At 33.8% G+C, this 15,251-nt stretch overlaps 1 protein-coding gene across 1 annotated transcript in view; it reads right to left on the bottom strand.

The window, feature by feature from the left end:
• The window catches only part of dpy (fibrillin-like protein dumpy), a 100,821-nt gene extending 93,386 nt beyond the window's left edge, over window positions 1-7,435 (bottom strand). Inside the window, 1 exon segment of the mRNA XM_029308874.2 lies at window positions 7,237-7,435. Within this exon segment, the coding sequence (XP_029164707.2) occupies window positions 7,237-7,246 (10 nt within the window). The 5' untranslated portion in view covers window positions 7,247-7,435.
• Window positions 7,436-15,251: the final 7,816 nt, after the last annotated feature.

Below are 15,251 nucleotides of genomic sequence, written 5' to 3'. Positions count from 1 at the left end.
CTTGAGGATTCTCGCGTCGGGATCAGAGAAAGAGAGAGAGAGAGAGAAACGAAAGTGTCTGTACGTGCGCGGGAGATAAACGTCGACGTGAAGGTTTTCTTCGGGATACACTTCTCTAATTGCGATCTCCCACCCTCGATGGAATGCGGTAAATAGTTCATGATCTTTGCTCTTTTTTCGCGAGTCAAGACGTCCCGTCGAGATTCGCAGCTTATCGTATCACATCGGCAACGATATAATGATGTTATGAATTTTTCACGGATTATAAATTTTTAAGGCCTCATCGCCTCGTATCGTATAATAGCGTTTGGAGCTGTTCGATGTACCTGGTGGTCCAAATTACCCCTGTGTATAATTTTCTTATCTTTCGTGCAATTTCAAGATTGTCATGCAAATTTACTTATTAAGCTTTTTTTACAATATTTTGTTTTATATTTATAGATGTTACGTTGCTTCACCAAAGTCTGATAAAACTCAATGTTATTTTTACACATTAGTAGCCGGTTTTACCACTTTCGTTTGACTTGGCGCGATCGTAGGTCAAGTGATACTTTTTTTTCCTCATCTTTCGGCTGAACATTTCTTGCTAAATATTTAATTCCACGGTCTGTTTGCTAAAATGTAAGAACGCGTTCAGTGTCAATATGAGGTGAGAGTCGGACGACACATCGTGAATGTGTGCGGTGAAGAAAAAAAATTCAGAGGATTATCTCTTCCTAGTTCTAGAAAGAGAATGAACGAAGAAGAATCGAGCAAAAATCAAGGTTGAAGTTAATCGTCATGGTTGAAACCGGCTCTAAGACTTTACGAAGAGCATTAGGGTGCGTGCATACCTATACATAAGTCGCAAATTAAAATGTGAAAAGTAGATGTATATGTAGCACCGGAGAATTAAATTCCAGCGCAACATGTAGATCGGTGTAAATTTGCAAGAGAGACTCGCTAATTGCAATCTTCCGCCATTCGCGGAATGTGGCAAACGTATAATCTATAACTTGTAAATAAATCCTAGAGACATGTATTAAACACGAATCGTTTTAGAGAGAAGAGAAAAATGGATGCAGTGTGACTTCTTCAAATTGTAATTAATTTTTTGCCACTATATTTATTCGTTCAGCATCCATATATGATAACCGAGAATATATACCGAGTTATACAAGCATCCCCGATCGTCCATCAACCATAACGACCCCGCAGCAACTCCTCCGTTCTCTCCCTCCTTCTCGAAACTTGTATGCATTTGCGTACGCGTGCATTTGCACCTGCATGCGCTCACTCGCGTGATTTAGAATAGTAAAATACATGCCGCAGCTGTCTTGCTACAAGCTCGGGATTTATACCAATATATATGTGGGTATATATCCCGCTCTTCTTCATCTCGCAGGAAGAACGAGTGAAGAAGGAGCGCGTTGCAACTGCAACCCGCCGCTGACCTCAGAGGGCCGCTCCGGATCGCAGGGAATGCAGCCACGACGGAAACAATCGCGGGAATCTCACGATGACGAGAATACAGTCTTTCTCTCGGCGATCGCCGGGGAGCTAAATTACCCTTTCACGTATAGACTTTCGTCTCTTTCGAAGGCGCAAAGTTGACGAAAGCGCGATTCAAGTTTTAAACGAATAGAAAATTGCATATCGCGAGAAAATACTTTCAATCTCTCACGCATTTTGGTAACTTTCTTCGAGAAATATTACACTTTGAAATTTATGATATACATACTAAAAAATGTTGTTAGCTTGACTAAACCTTTTAACTAAATTTTTATCTTGTTAATTGTGCATATATATTAATATTTAATCAAATATATACGTTTTGTTAGGTTTAGTATATGTTACATTTAATTTAAATGTTTTTATATGTTTGATTAATAAAATAATATTTAGTTGAAAGGTTTAATCAAAAGTTAATAAATTTTTTGTGTGCAGAAACTGCAGTTATTTTATCGACTTAGATGGGGACAATTACTTCACTGTAACAAAGAATAAATTAAAAATAAAATATTGTTTCTACTGTGTCATCTATTCGAGAAAGAAGCAAGATAATAACGAGTCGTACAGGCGAAGATTACCGGCGAGCTATAGACGGGAGATTACCCGTAGGGCAAAGTTTTGATCAACTCAATCCACAATCCAGAGTTGATTCCAGCTTTCAGATTAATTAAAGGGTCGTGGAAGAAAATAAATGCGGAGATGCATCACGACTCGCGGAAGTTTCCTCATTTTCATACGATAAAAATGTACGATACAATGATTTGGCGAGAAACGTACGATTTTCGACTAAATTTTGAATAAATATAGTTCTCTAGGAAATTTCCATAAACTCTATAAAAAATCGTTTAATGAAAAATGTAGTTTTCTAATAACTTAAGTTGTAATTCTTAACATAAAAAAATTTTATTTTACTTATTTGTTAGTTTTTAAAATATTAATAGATAAAAAATAATATAAAAAAAAAACTGTACACAGAGAGAATGATTTGTTAGATCTTTAAAACTCTAAATCGCGTAGGTGTATATAAACTATTTATATAAGATTAATTTTGAAATATAAGATGTCAATATATTCGCGTAGTATAATATTTTTTATATTTGAATAAACTTGAACGAGAGACGTTGGAATTTTTATAAAAAAGTCAACGATAAGTCTTGGAGGAACCATATATGGATATCGTAATGACAGATCGCATTTCCCTGAAGACGCCTCGGCGACGAAAGTGTCGTACCGCAATACCACGAAAGAGCAATCACGAGTTGCCGCAGACGAATAATCAAATGCTACCAAGGATGGCTCTGCTACGCTTATTAATTATTTCCAGCACGGGAATGCAGATCGACGGTCCTCGATCAATGGAACGCGATTAAACTCGGCCTCGCGTGCAACGTGCAATATGTACTTCATTACGCAAACTGTTCGTTTGTCAGCACCAAATTTAAACCGGATCATTCGCGAGTCAATAAAATATTTCGATTTTACTATTCGTAGAAAAAAGGTAAACTGAGAATATATTAGCAAATTTATTCATTATTAATGAATTCTCTGATTCATATTTTTTCTCAGCTTATTTTTGACGAAATTAGCTTTCTGTATTTTAAATTGTATCATATTATATTATTATTAAATAGGAGAATAATCATACATACCCCTTAATTTTAATCATTTTTCATCTACTTCCTTAGTACTCTTAATTAACCGCCTTGTTTTAAGTTTATCTTTTTGAAAATTAGTATTATAAATACTGAATATATTTGAACCATATATAGCACATGTACATATAGATTTTTTAAAAAAATCTTTGCAATGTAAACTACTTCCCTTAAAAAGATTAAATAAGACATTAAATGTGAGCATATTACGAAAGAAATAATGTCGGACATGCTATGCGAAACTTATAACGATGCTTTTATTTACGATAATAGTTAGAAAGTTGGTGAGTGTAATGCTACGTAATTTGAAGGAGCTAGTACTTTAAATAATGTCTGCGACACAGTTTTATCTTATTACAATATATTGTGGATATTAATGTGACGTGTTGAACTATTTATATATTATTTTTTAAGCATTTGTTAAATATAATTTTTAAGTAAAGTTTATATGCTACAATAAATAGCTATATAGAATATCACACATTATAATTAATATATATTATAGATGTATAGGATACGATATAAAAAATTGTATATTTAAAGATGTCACTAACATATAAATAATAGCAAAATACTAATATGTGAAAAAATATGATAAAAGAAATAATAGAAATAATAAAAAATTATTAATATTATAAAATTTTATTAATAAATTATTTTAAATAAGCTATTGTAAATATCTTTTATTTTTTCAAGAACAATTTCTTTTAAATATGTTTAAATTGCTAATATATTTCTTAAATTGGACCAAAGATTTTTTTGATGTAAAGTTATTCGATTCTCTATTAATAAACTTGACATCATTCAATCACATCTATGTGAAAAAGAAGGTTCAAGAAATATTTCAATTTATTGCATTATTTGCTCAAAAAGTAAAGTTTATGCAAAAATAATCTTTATTTATATTATTATTTGTTATTTATAATTTTTCTATTATTTGTGCCTATCATTTCTCTCTTGTTAAAGAAAATATTAAACCGCAACATCGCTAATCGACCATCACGTCTATTTACTCGACCACACTAATTTCCAGCATTTCTATTGTAATCGACAAAACTGCGGGTTCTATACGCACAACCGCGACCTCGGTAATGTCGAACCTTTCGCTATCGATCTAAACCGACGACGACGACGGTCACGCTCACTCGAATCGTGCTAAATAAATCGACAAAGTAATAGAAAGTGCATTGCGCTCGACAATGGTAATGACAATCGTAACACGTAATATTGAGTGATGCCGGAAAACAAAGCGGTAATCGATTTCATCGAACAACAAACCGCATATGAAACATATAATGCATTTGCGAATGCATTAGTGAGATAATGCAAATACTTAAATTTTCTCAATGTAATATGGTAAATATTTATTTACCAATATTTATTAGTCAATTATATTTGTATAAACACAGAGAGAATTTATTCTTTAAATTTACTCTGAAGATCATGGGACAATATGGTATTGGAAGAATTTTATAAAAGTTTCTCTGATTAATATTTACCACGATAAAAAATATTAATATCTATTACAATAAGATATAAAATATGTTTGATTAATTTTACTATATATATATTAACATTTTTTTTGTTAAATATTTTAATCATAGAAACTCATAAAATTTTTTAAAATGTTTTAAACATAAAACTTTAAAAAATATATTTAAGTGCTTCGTTTTTGCACTCTTTAATAATCCGTATAATTCGAGAATAAGCGAGTTAAAATAGATGCGTGCATTTACCTCTTGAGATGCAACGGCGAATCAAACACTCCATAAGGAATCACTTAGAGATCACTTAGTCACTTCGCGGATTTTCTTGATAAGTCTCATTGCTCACTCACTGAATGCTGCACTCGCGACTCGTTCCTGAATTTTTTTAATAGTTGTCCTCTTCGGCCTTTTTTGCACACGAGTGGCTTTAATATCCCCAGGCTCACTCGCGATGAAAACCGGATCCGTGGTCCGCAAAAGATATGCTTGTCTTGTCAAAGAAAATATTCGCTTGAAATCATCACATTGCACTTTGGAACACGCTTGTTGAAAGCAACGAAGGTAGAGATCGTTTTTAGATCACGCAGATCTGTCTATTGACAAGCTGGACGAGTTCTAATTTCTTAATATAATGTGTCAACAAAAGTGATACAATGTGAGAAGTATATCGTATCATCTTGAGATGCAAAGAATAAACTGTAATAAGCTATTTTTTTCATTCCTTTTATCTACTTCATCAATCTAATATCCTGTTCTTAGCGTTATATTTCTATTTGCGTTCTGTATAAATATGTAATATCTAGATAAAAACAAAGATAAATATCTAGAGATTTTATTAACAGTAGATATATGGATTTAATATAGAGAACAGTAAATATTGAGACACCGAGTTTAGAAAAAAAAGAAAAAATTACGATTGATATTTCAAATAATCTTATTTACGTCATTTATTTTTGCGCAACACAGTCTTGTAACAAAATGCCGAAAGGCTGGCGTACGTCATGCAAACTTATTTTCTGTACACCGATTTTTCCATTCACATTTGTGTGTAGCAATCGGATTAATGAGTGATATCCGTAATAATTTAATTAGCGGAAACTAATCAATTCCAATAAAACGTTAGTCACGACTCATCATGAATTTTTAATTGATCAACTAAATCCAAGTTGGATTTATCTTTCTTTTTTTTTTAAAGTGGACCACTAACCGAATGTCTGCGGCGGTATATATATATACATATATATATCGTTGCGACCACTTTCTAAAGTGATTAAACTGCTTGCACAAACCGGCGTGATACAAAATATCAGATGATGCGATTACTTTCAACCATTTTCTAGAGCGAACGAAAGGCTGCAGATATTACTTGCGCGCTCGATTGCTCAATACTTTTAAGTTTTTATCTATTGATATTATCAGGGTAAATATATATGGAGGGCAAACAGATTGAAATCGTCTATCTGTGAACAAACTCTCCGCGCATTGGAAAGAAGTATATATTTATTCTATCGCGTATAAAAAAATAGGCATCTGATTTGCGTTACGCTCAGACGACCGCATAATTTCTGATCGAGCCGCCAACACACCTCGTGCACATCCTTGACACCATCTGCCTAAAGGATGTGCTAAAGGTCGGCACCGATGTACATCCTGATGTAATACCAGTAGACGTTTAATTTCGCGACAAAAGTATATAGATTTTCACTTCGCGAAAAATGTTCGGAGTAGAAGCCAACAATAAATCGAATAAATTCATCATTCTTTTAGAAAAAGTCTTTGATCAAAATATAATACACTCTTTCGTCGATCATTTCTTCAGTAAAAGCTAACATGAATATTCCGATACCAAAAATGACCAGATGAAAGTGCGTGAGAGAAGTCAATGGACGGTCGCAGAAATCTTCGAGGAGAAAATAATCGACTCGAGGAGGAAAGTGAAATGATACTTTTATCAAGCTCAATATCGATTGCATCGATTGAAAATAATATCAATGATAAAGTATACGTTTCATTAAGGATGAAATATACGCAATTGTTACGTTGCGTCAAAATCAGTAAATCTTGTTCCGGATTGAGAGCGTTTAAAATCGATATGGAGAGTCGATATTAAGCGCGCACGAGACGATGAAGAACAAGTTTAAGGATAAGCGAAGTTTAACGAATGTTGCTCTAGTCGCGTCCTTGGACGATCTAGTCCCGGAATGATTCCAGTTAACGTTAGCGAATAAGCTCGACCTTAGCTTTCGAAGAGACCAAAGCCACTCTTAACGCGTTGATGATCTGTGAGGTTCTCTCAGAAGATCTGAAACAACATGGACCGAGCGTCTCGTACTGTTGGACCGTTTACCAAGCAATCAAACCTCCAATCAAACATCTCGCGAAAGAGATCATTGAACTCCACAACGCGAATCCGACAGATTTCAACATAATTCACAATTTTTGGTTCCCATCGATCTGACGTTTCTTAAGAAGGCGTCTAGGATTGACTAGGGTGTACGGTGTGAAAATGATAACCATCGAAAAGATCAGACGCGATATCTCGGAGCCGGACATTCGGAAGAAGTTAGGCGCGAGAAACAGATCGGTTCTCAGAGACCAAAACTTACCCGTCCCCATGGCTGACAGCAGCAGCCTCCTTCCGCCTCAATCCTTCCGCGTATCCAGGATCCAATCTTGGCTGAGTTTGTGTTTCACTGCGCGGTAAAGGAAATCATAAAAAAGGGACCACGATGGGTGGGTGCGATATGGTCGAAAGGACGACCTCTTCGTCGTCCAGCCGGGAGACCGCGGACGAACTGGTACCCGGAGAAGACTTTTGGTGAGACTTGGACGTGAGACAACGACGACGTCATCGCTAGCTTGGTGTCTCATTGGCCGACAGTCCTCTTGGTTGCTCGCCTCTCTCTTTCTGCGAGTGCTCCCTTCCTCTCCTTTTCCTTCTACATCGGGCTTCTCTCGAGCGCGGCTCACGTATACGCGTCCTCTCCCTCTCTCGAGCTCTCTTCCTCCTCCTGCTTGCGCTCATTATCTCACCTGCTCTCTCCAGCTCGCATGGTTACCCGAGATATTTCCGTCTCGCTCTGTCGCACTTCCACGGCAGGACTAGACTCACGGTGGAGTCACTATGTGCGCCAAGTCAGTGAGCTCAACGCCTGGAACCAATCTTCCCGACTCGACTTGCATGAAGGCCTGTATAAGGTATACGCGAGGCACGGATAGTCGCGGCATAAGTGTCTCGCTGAATAGACGATACTGTAGGTAAAGGTCAGTTAGCGTTATCTAAGGCCCTGACGCTTTATGTATATTTAGAAGGTAAACGGGTGACCGAACTCCTTTAATAAGCAACCAGAAATCTTGCCTATTTTTTATAATGTTGAAATCTTAATATTTTTATGTTTGAATATAATAGCGATTAGTCGGTTGATACGTTGAAAAAAAACAAAAATATAATAGAACGATCATCATCGTTAAATTGTGGAAGCTTATTGTTAGAAAATATTATTAAAATATGATTTTCTTCAAAATATTATTAAAATAATATGGCTCTTCAAAATATTATTAAAATAATATGACTCTTCAAAATATTATTAAAATAATATGACTTTTCAAAATATTATTAAAATAATATGACTCTTCAAAATAATCTTGAAAAAACTTAATTAATTATTTAAACACTAAGTCACGCAATGGAATTTTTGTTTTTTACATTAATTTGCACACGTTATGCACAATTGAATGAAGATAATATCGTAAAATAAAATTATGCAATAAGACTAAAAAGTGTCGAGTAAATTATAAAAGAGTTATATGCTATGAATTAATAGTGCTATGAATTAATAGATAAAAGAAATGAATTTTTTATAAATTTATCAGTGACCGTACTAAAAAAATCATAGATATTATCTTCAAGGTAACAGATATTCTTCCTGAAAGGTTTAACGATACTAGTTAAACTAGATAATGATTAAATAAAAGCTAAAGTGTTCATTCACCTGAACACTGCAATCATATAAAATTTGTACTTACCTTTACATCAGGAATTGCAATTTCCTCTCTTCCTCTTCAGCGACCAAATGTTGTGGAAGACAAAATGATTTGTAGTTACTGTCCAGTCTTCTATCTGAAACAATGAAAATAAATAATATTAAATCAAATGAACAATGTAATGTAATAACATAATACATTATTAATTATATTTTGTTAAATGAGCTAAGTTTTTTTCAAAAGAAATTAAAAAATTGAATAAATTTAAAAACTATAAAAAATTAATAATAATGCTTATTTTTTTCTATCTTACATATGTTGCTTTATGTGGAAAAAAAAGAATGAGAATTTTCAGAATTTATTCGCGAAATTTAGATATCATATACTATACGTTTATGATCGATTAACTGAAAAGATAGCGTTGCAAATAGAATCATAATAAGCAAATCTTTGCTCAGATTCACGGAAGCTAGAACTGCCAAGGTCTCATGGATCGCTGCTCGATGCCTCAAAAGATTGTGCCTTGTATCACGGATCGTTGCGTCAATCCGCGGAAGAGAAAAATTCATAAGATAAATTTAGATTTAGACAGATCTTAATAAAATATCTATTGTGTGTCATCTTTATAGATTGAGCATCCAGACAAATATCACTATTTCTCATATCTATTTCTGTTCTAAGCGAAATCTATTCTAGTTAAATCTAAAGCTATGTAGCTTTGAACTCAAACTCAAACTTCTTTAAAATAGATGAAATGTTTATCAGTTATTAATTTCAAGTTATGTTACATGTTACATGTAAGAATTTATTGATATTCTATGTATATCACGAAAAAAAATCGGGATGATGAAATGGAAAACGACTTAGAAGATTTTGAGAAAAAATGTTTCAGAATTTTTTTCCGACCTTTGAGGATTTAAAATAATCGAGTTCTAACAAAGATACGCGGATTTTACGCGGTTCTAGTGACACTGTAGCCCGTAGAACCTGCAAGCACGATGGTGTCGGTGAACTCGAGACGCCTCGGGGCATTTCGCAGGCGCGGGTCGCAAGAAGAATCTCGCGGATGCGCAGGCATACACTTTGCATCATTATGTTTAATTTATCGTGCGCGCTTTTGTGCATGCGATTTGACTAATTCGTGCGAGAATAAGCTGCATAACAGTCCCGAGAAGTCTCGCGGACAATCAGCGTTATGAATAAACATTCGCGCCGCGCCGGTTCGAAGCTCTAATGAACGCACTGAATTACCCATCATACGAAGATGAACAAGCACTTCCTAAATTCTACACTTTACTATATAATGTAGATTCCGTGACTAAAGTAAACGCTTCGAGGAGCGGGTTAATTTCTAAATGAGGGCAAACGCTTCTTGCACTTTGTTTTACACTAAGAAGAGAACAAAAACAAGTGTACAGATAAATAAAAAAAGGTACTCTTTTTTTCTCTCTTTCCAGGAACTGAATTTTTTCAAAGAATTTCATCATGTATCATTATAATACTTACCTATTATTTAAATTAATTTTGTATTATAAAAATATTTAGAATAATTAAATATAATTTATTAATGTATGTGCAGAAAAAGTTCATAAAAAATTCTTCGCTCCCATTCACTTCTCAACTTGCTCTTTTTATATTTCTAATTGTCATGAAGTAGCTACTCTCATGCTTACTCATCATTTCTAGGCTTAAAAACTTCTGCGTTATATGAGAGGACTCACTTTTTTGTGCGCTGCGCGTACATAGTGATTCCATCCATTATTAAAGCTATAGTAACGAGCAAAAAATACAGAGCACCCGAAGAGTATCACATTTTTCAATTTTCAGTCTTTCATTACGGTATCTTTTACGTCAATATGAACATTCCATCGTAATATTACTTTTAAACTCAAATCATAAGATCTAATATTTCCATAATTATAGTATATTTTATAATATATATTTCTTTACTATTAGATATTTAAATAATTTAAAATAAATTTTTGCGTGATAGATTTTAATCATCTGTTACTCCATCGTCCTATGCTCGGGGCGATCGAGTACTGCATTCAGTTCAAAGATTAAGTCTATTAAAGCTAATACGCTTGTAATACGAAGATATTTACATGCAAATAAAGCTACAAGATATTTACATTAAAATTTAAATAGTGATATATTCTATACAGTTAATAAAATAATCACAATAATAAAATTGTCATTCGTTCAAATTGGAATTTTTGTATGTTTCATTGATGCACCGTAATCAACACGGCTTCATAATTTTCTAATTAAAATCCGATGACATCTCGATACTTGTACAAGTTGCATTGCTCACTATAAACGCGGTTCTTTTATATTTTTTTGCATTTTATCTTTCACAATTTTAACGTTATTTTTTATGTAAAATTGCAAAAAGAAAATTATAAAATATATTATTAAAATTAAAATATATATTATAAAAATTACATAAAAATTTGCCAGCAAATGCATAACGAAGTCGAAAGGTCTACGGCCCTGCAGAAAGATATTCTTTCGAGCGGCCCGTGGATTTCTCGCAAACCGATTCCTGCAAAACGCTGGTGTAGGGTAACGGGTTTGCGATGGTTCGCGCATTCATTTCGTATTCTCTTCGACGACGCATCCCATCTGCCGCGCCGAGACTGGCGAACGACGTTGATAGCCCGAGCAAGCAGGTTCGACCGATCGAACGCGGCTCGATCGGATTTCAAAAGCTGAAGCGGCGAGTGCAGGCGCCCGGTGTGAAACCGCCTTGTAAACGATGACTATCGATGTTTTGTACACTTCGTCGACCGTGTTTAGGGCACGCGTCCACGTGAGACGAGATATTATACACTACACTAGTCACCTGTGTCCCTAACCGCAGAGATCGGATGCATATGATACTTTTTTATGTTCAATTAAGAAAAAAATTCACTCAAATCTATATTTCGTTAACATTCGCGTATGCGTACTGCACTGAAAAAAATTATTAAATCAATAAATATTTATTTCAATACTGCCTTATACATCATTTGTTTGAAACATAGATATATATAAATAAATATTTATCTGTTTTGAAAAGAATTATCTTAACAAATAAATATTTTTTTACATCAAATCAACATTATATAAATTATTTATAAAGGAGTAATTGAAATAAATATTTATTCGAAATCAATAAATTTTTTTTTCAGTGTGAGAATATGAATTTAATCGCTTACGAATTCTCGTACCTGCGCGCGTAGAAAGATATCTTTCTCATAAATCGCAGGATATAGATGCACGCACGCATATAGGTATAGGTAGGTGAACTGAGAAATAAAGGAGGTCCATTCTGTTGCAATTATTTAAGCGCGTAATAGTACGTCATATCGATGACGACCGCAGTAAAATATAAGCAAACGAAATTTCTAATTTATATGTTCGCATTTATCATAGCGCGGATGATTACGCGAATGAGCGTGGATATAAGCATCCCCGATAAAACATAAACTCATTGGCGGTAAATTTCCAACAACTCCCCTTTGCTTATACGATATTACGCTGAGTTCTTACCCGAGGGCCTTAAGCATGTACGCATTCCACGGGATACTCTATTATGTAAATAATTATCCACGACCACTCGTGCGTAAACGGCTGGCCGTGAATCGTCGCATATGACTTAAACTTAAATGCAACAAAAAGAAAAAAAGAAAAAATCCATAAAATTACTCGCGGATATATTTTATCGTCCATGAATAAACTAAACATTGCGATTAAGCAGTATCTTCTTACGCTCGTATCATTCTGATAACGGCATGCAAGGCGAATTGAGGGAATACACGAAGAGGAGGTTTTACCGTGATAATTGGCCAATTTGCGAACGTAGTGCTAGACACGTGTCCGTCTTTCAAGTGCAGTGAATGATCGCTGCCGATCCGTTCATTCATCATTGCGTTACGCAACAATGCAATATACGCATATATACGCATCTCGAATGCGCGCGCGCGCATCCGATAATGCGCTTCTTTCCGCGAGCCGAGCGCGCAAACAGGAATTCCTAGATTACTCGATGCTGTATCGTGCTAATAATCGCTCTGGCGATAACGTCGAACGATTTCCATTTATCGTAAATCATTGTCATGAACAAATTATGTAAACGAAAAATACCTGCGCGTAAATTAGTAATTAACGAAGCAAAATATGATCAGAATCTCTCATATTAATTAATACTATATTAATATTATTAATTTAATATTATTTTAAATATTATTAAATATAAATATATTTAAAACTCTTTAATATTTTATCGCTTAATCGATTTGTGTAATAAAATTGTTTATTATTGATTTAACGAAAGAAATGGAATTAAAGAGGAAACGAAACAAGTGACTATTATTAAAATTTTTTAAATGGATTTCTTATGTACATAATTAGCATGTATATACTGAACTCGAATTAATGTAGTTGGCGCCAGAGAATTATTGCATCCTTTTTTTGTCAGAGAACGATAATTAAAGGCAATGATGACATCAGATATGTCAAGAAAACACACGCGCGTCCAAGGCAACATTCTTATATCGGGCGTTGAAATCACCGAGTGTATAATTGCATGCGCGCTTATTGATTTCGAACATTGAAATCACAGAGTATGATTCCGCGTTCGCGTTTATTAATTTTCAGCATTGAAATATCCGAAAGTGACATTTAGCGCCTATTTGTCTAATATTTTTTTTGTAATTTTTATATTAAATTATAAAAGAGTAACATATACATATTATCAAGGCAAACAAAATCAAATTTCAAAGGATTGTTTCGGAGATATGTTTATAAGCTTAGGGTACTAAAACTTATAAGTTCATCACTGCGTCGAGTTATTTCCGACTAGAATCAACGACCGAAGATTCACGGGCGTGTGCGATGGATATATGTACAGCAACATATCTTTTAGTTTGCAAGTTACACCGTGTAACGGAAGCGCAGGAACGGAAGTCACTTTCGGTTTTCAATACTCATTATCCGCTACGATGTGCATTAACGACTCTATCTCATGATTACCTCGCTTGCGTAATTATTCGCTTATCCTCACGGCTAACATCCTCCGTTTACTGCCTTCTTAATTTTCATTCCTTTGCTATGATTGCTTCTGGCTTCGCAGCTGACGCGAATCTTCTTATGAAAAAAGAAGAATGAGAATTCTACAAAAAAATAACAGAATCAAAAGAATTAATTTCATGCGGTTGACTTTTTCTTTGAAATTATAATATGACTTATGCTTTCATCTTAAGACTATCAAAACTGCTTTTTTTATTATACATGAAAAATTATAAATAAGTATACAGTTTAATTTAATTTCTTTAATTTCTTTAAAATAAAAACAAGTGTAATTGATAATAAAATATAGATTAGAAAAAATCAATAATTTTATAAAGTATTTAACTTTTACTGAGAAATTTAATTATTTTTAATTAAGATACTTTTACTTAAGAGAGAGATTACTTTCTTATAAAAAAAGATTAAAGAAATAAATTTTCCCAGAAAATGCTTATATAAGTAGATTATAATATTTTCTTTAAAAATTAAAAAACTAATTTTTAATTTGTATTTACTTAAGTTTTGACATATATTATATGCGCGTTTTATAAAAAGACGCCTAAAAATTGCACGAATAACACTTTCTCCGAAATCAACAGCTTCACAGAACAGAATTTTCGAGACCCTGATATTTCGCAAGCCAATGTATTACAGTCGGCTACGTGGGCAGTCAAATGTCCGTATGCATCCCACGCACACGCCATCGCATTTCACACCAAATCGAGTGCCGGGATGTTTTCTTTTCGAAGAAAAAGAATTTGGAATTTCTCACAAATATCATTGATGCCTTAATAAATGCATTCTAAGAAACGTAGAAAATGCATAAATTCTGCAAATATATATATATATATATATATATATATATATATATATATATATATATATATATAAAGTATCACTAAAAATATTTAAAAAAGAAAATAAAAGGAGAGAATATAGATAATTTAATATTCTACAAGTCTAATAATAAAGTACAAGAATAATAGAGACTACAATAATTTATAAAATAAATAAATAACTTTTAACATTAATAAAGTGATTCCTGAGACATTTGATGTTGAAATACGACTATGAAATAATCGTCGAAATAAAGGGATAGAAAATGTTTTTTTTGTTTCAAAATATATAAATTAAAGCAAATTTGAATAACCATATGTGTGCGGCATCATCAATAAGTAAATCGATATGTTCTATTTAATGAAATAATATTTCGACTTATTATTAGTAATTAAAGGAATATAAAATGATACGAACATGTATTTTCGTGGTGTTACAGCATCGCCAGGATCTATAGATCCTTAATAGACGTCCAGGGTCATCAGGATTGAGCAAAAGGGATGGATTGAAGATTCTTAAATTCTCGCAGGTTCTTAAGGACAATGGTTTTCACAGGATATGCGGTGGAGATGGGCTGGAACAGGAATAGCAAGAATGACGTAAGCGCCCAATGTACCACACAGCGCACACATTATTCGCATGTATTCGCACGTATCACACACATACATAAACACACACAAACGAGTCCGGACCCGTTCTCCGGTGTTAGTTCCCATCGTCGATGAACATCGGTTCAGTCACCACTGCA

Source organism: Nylanderia fulva, unplaced genomic scaffold (assembly GCF_048542155.1).
Source record: "Nylanderia fulva isolate GAGA-0341 unplaced genomic scaffold, ASM4854215v1 Scaffold19, whole genome shotgun sequence".
Lineage (NCBI taxonomy): Eukaryota > Metazoa > Arthropoda > Insecta > Hymenoptera > Formicidae > Nylanderia > Nylanderia fulva.
This window is presented reverse-complemented; position numbering and strand designations above follow the sequence as displayed.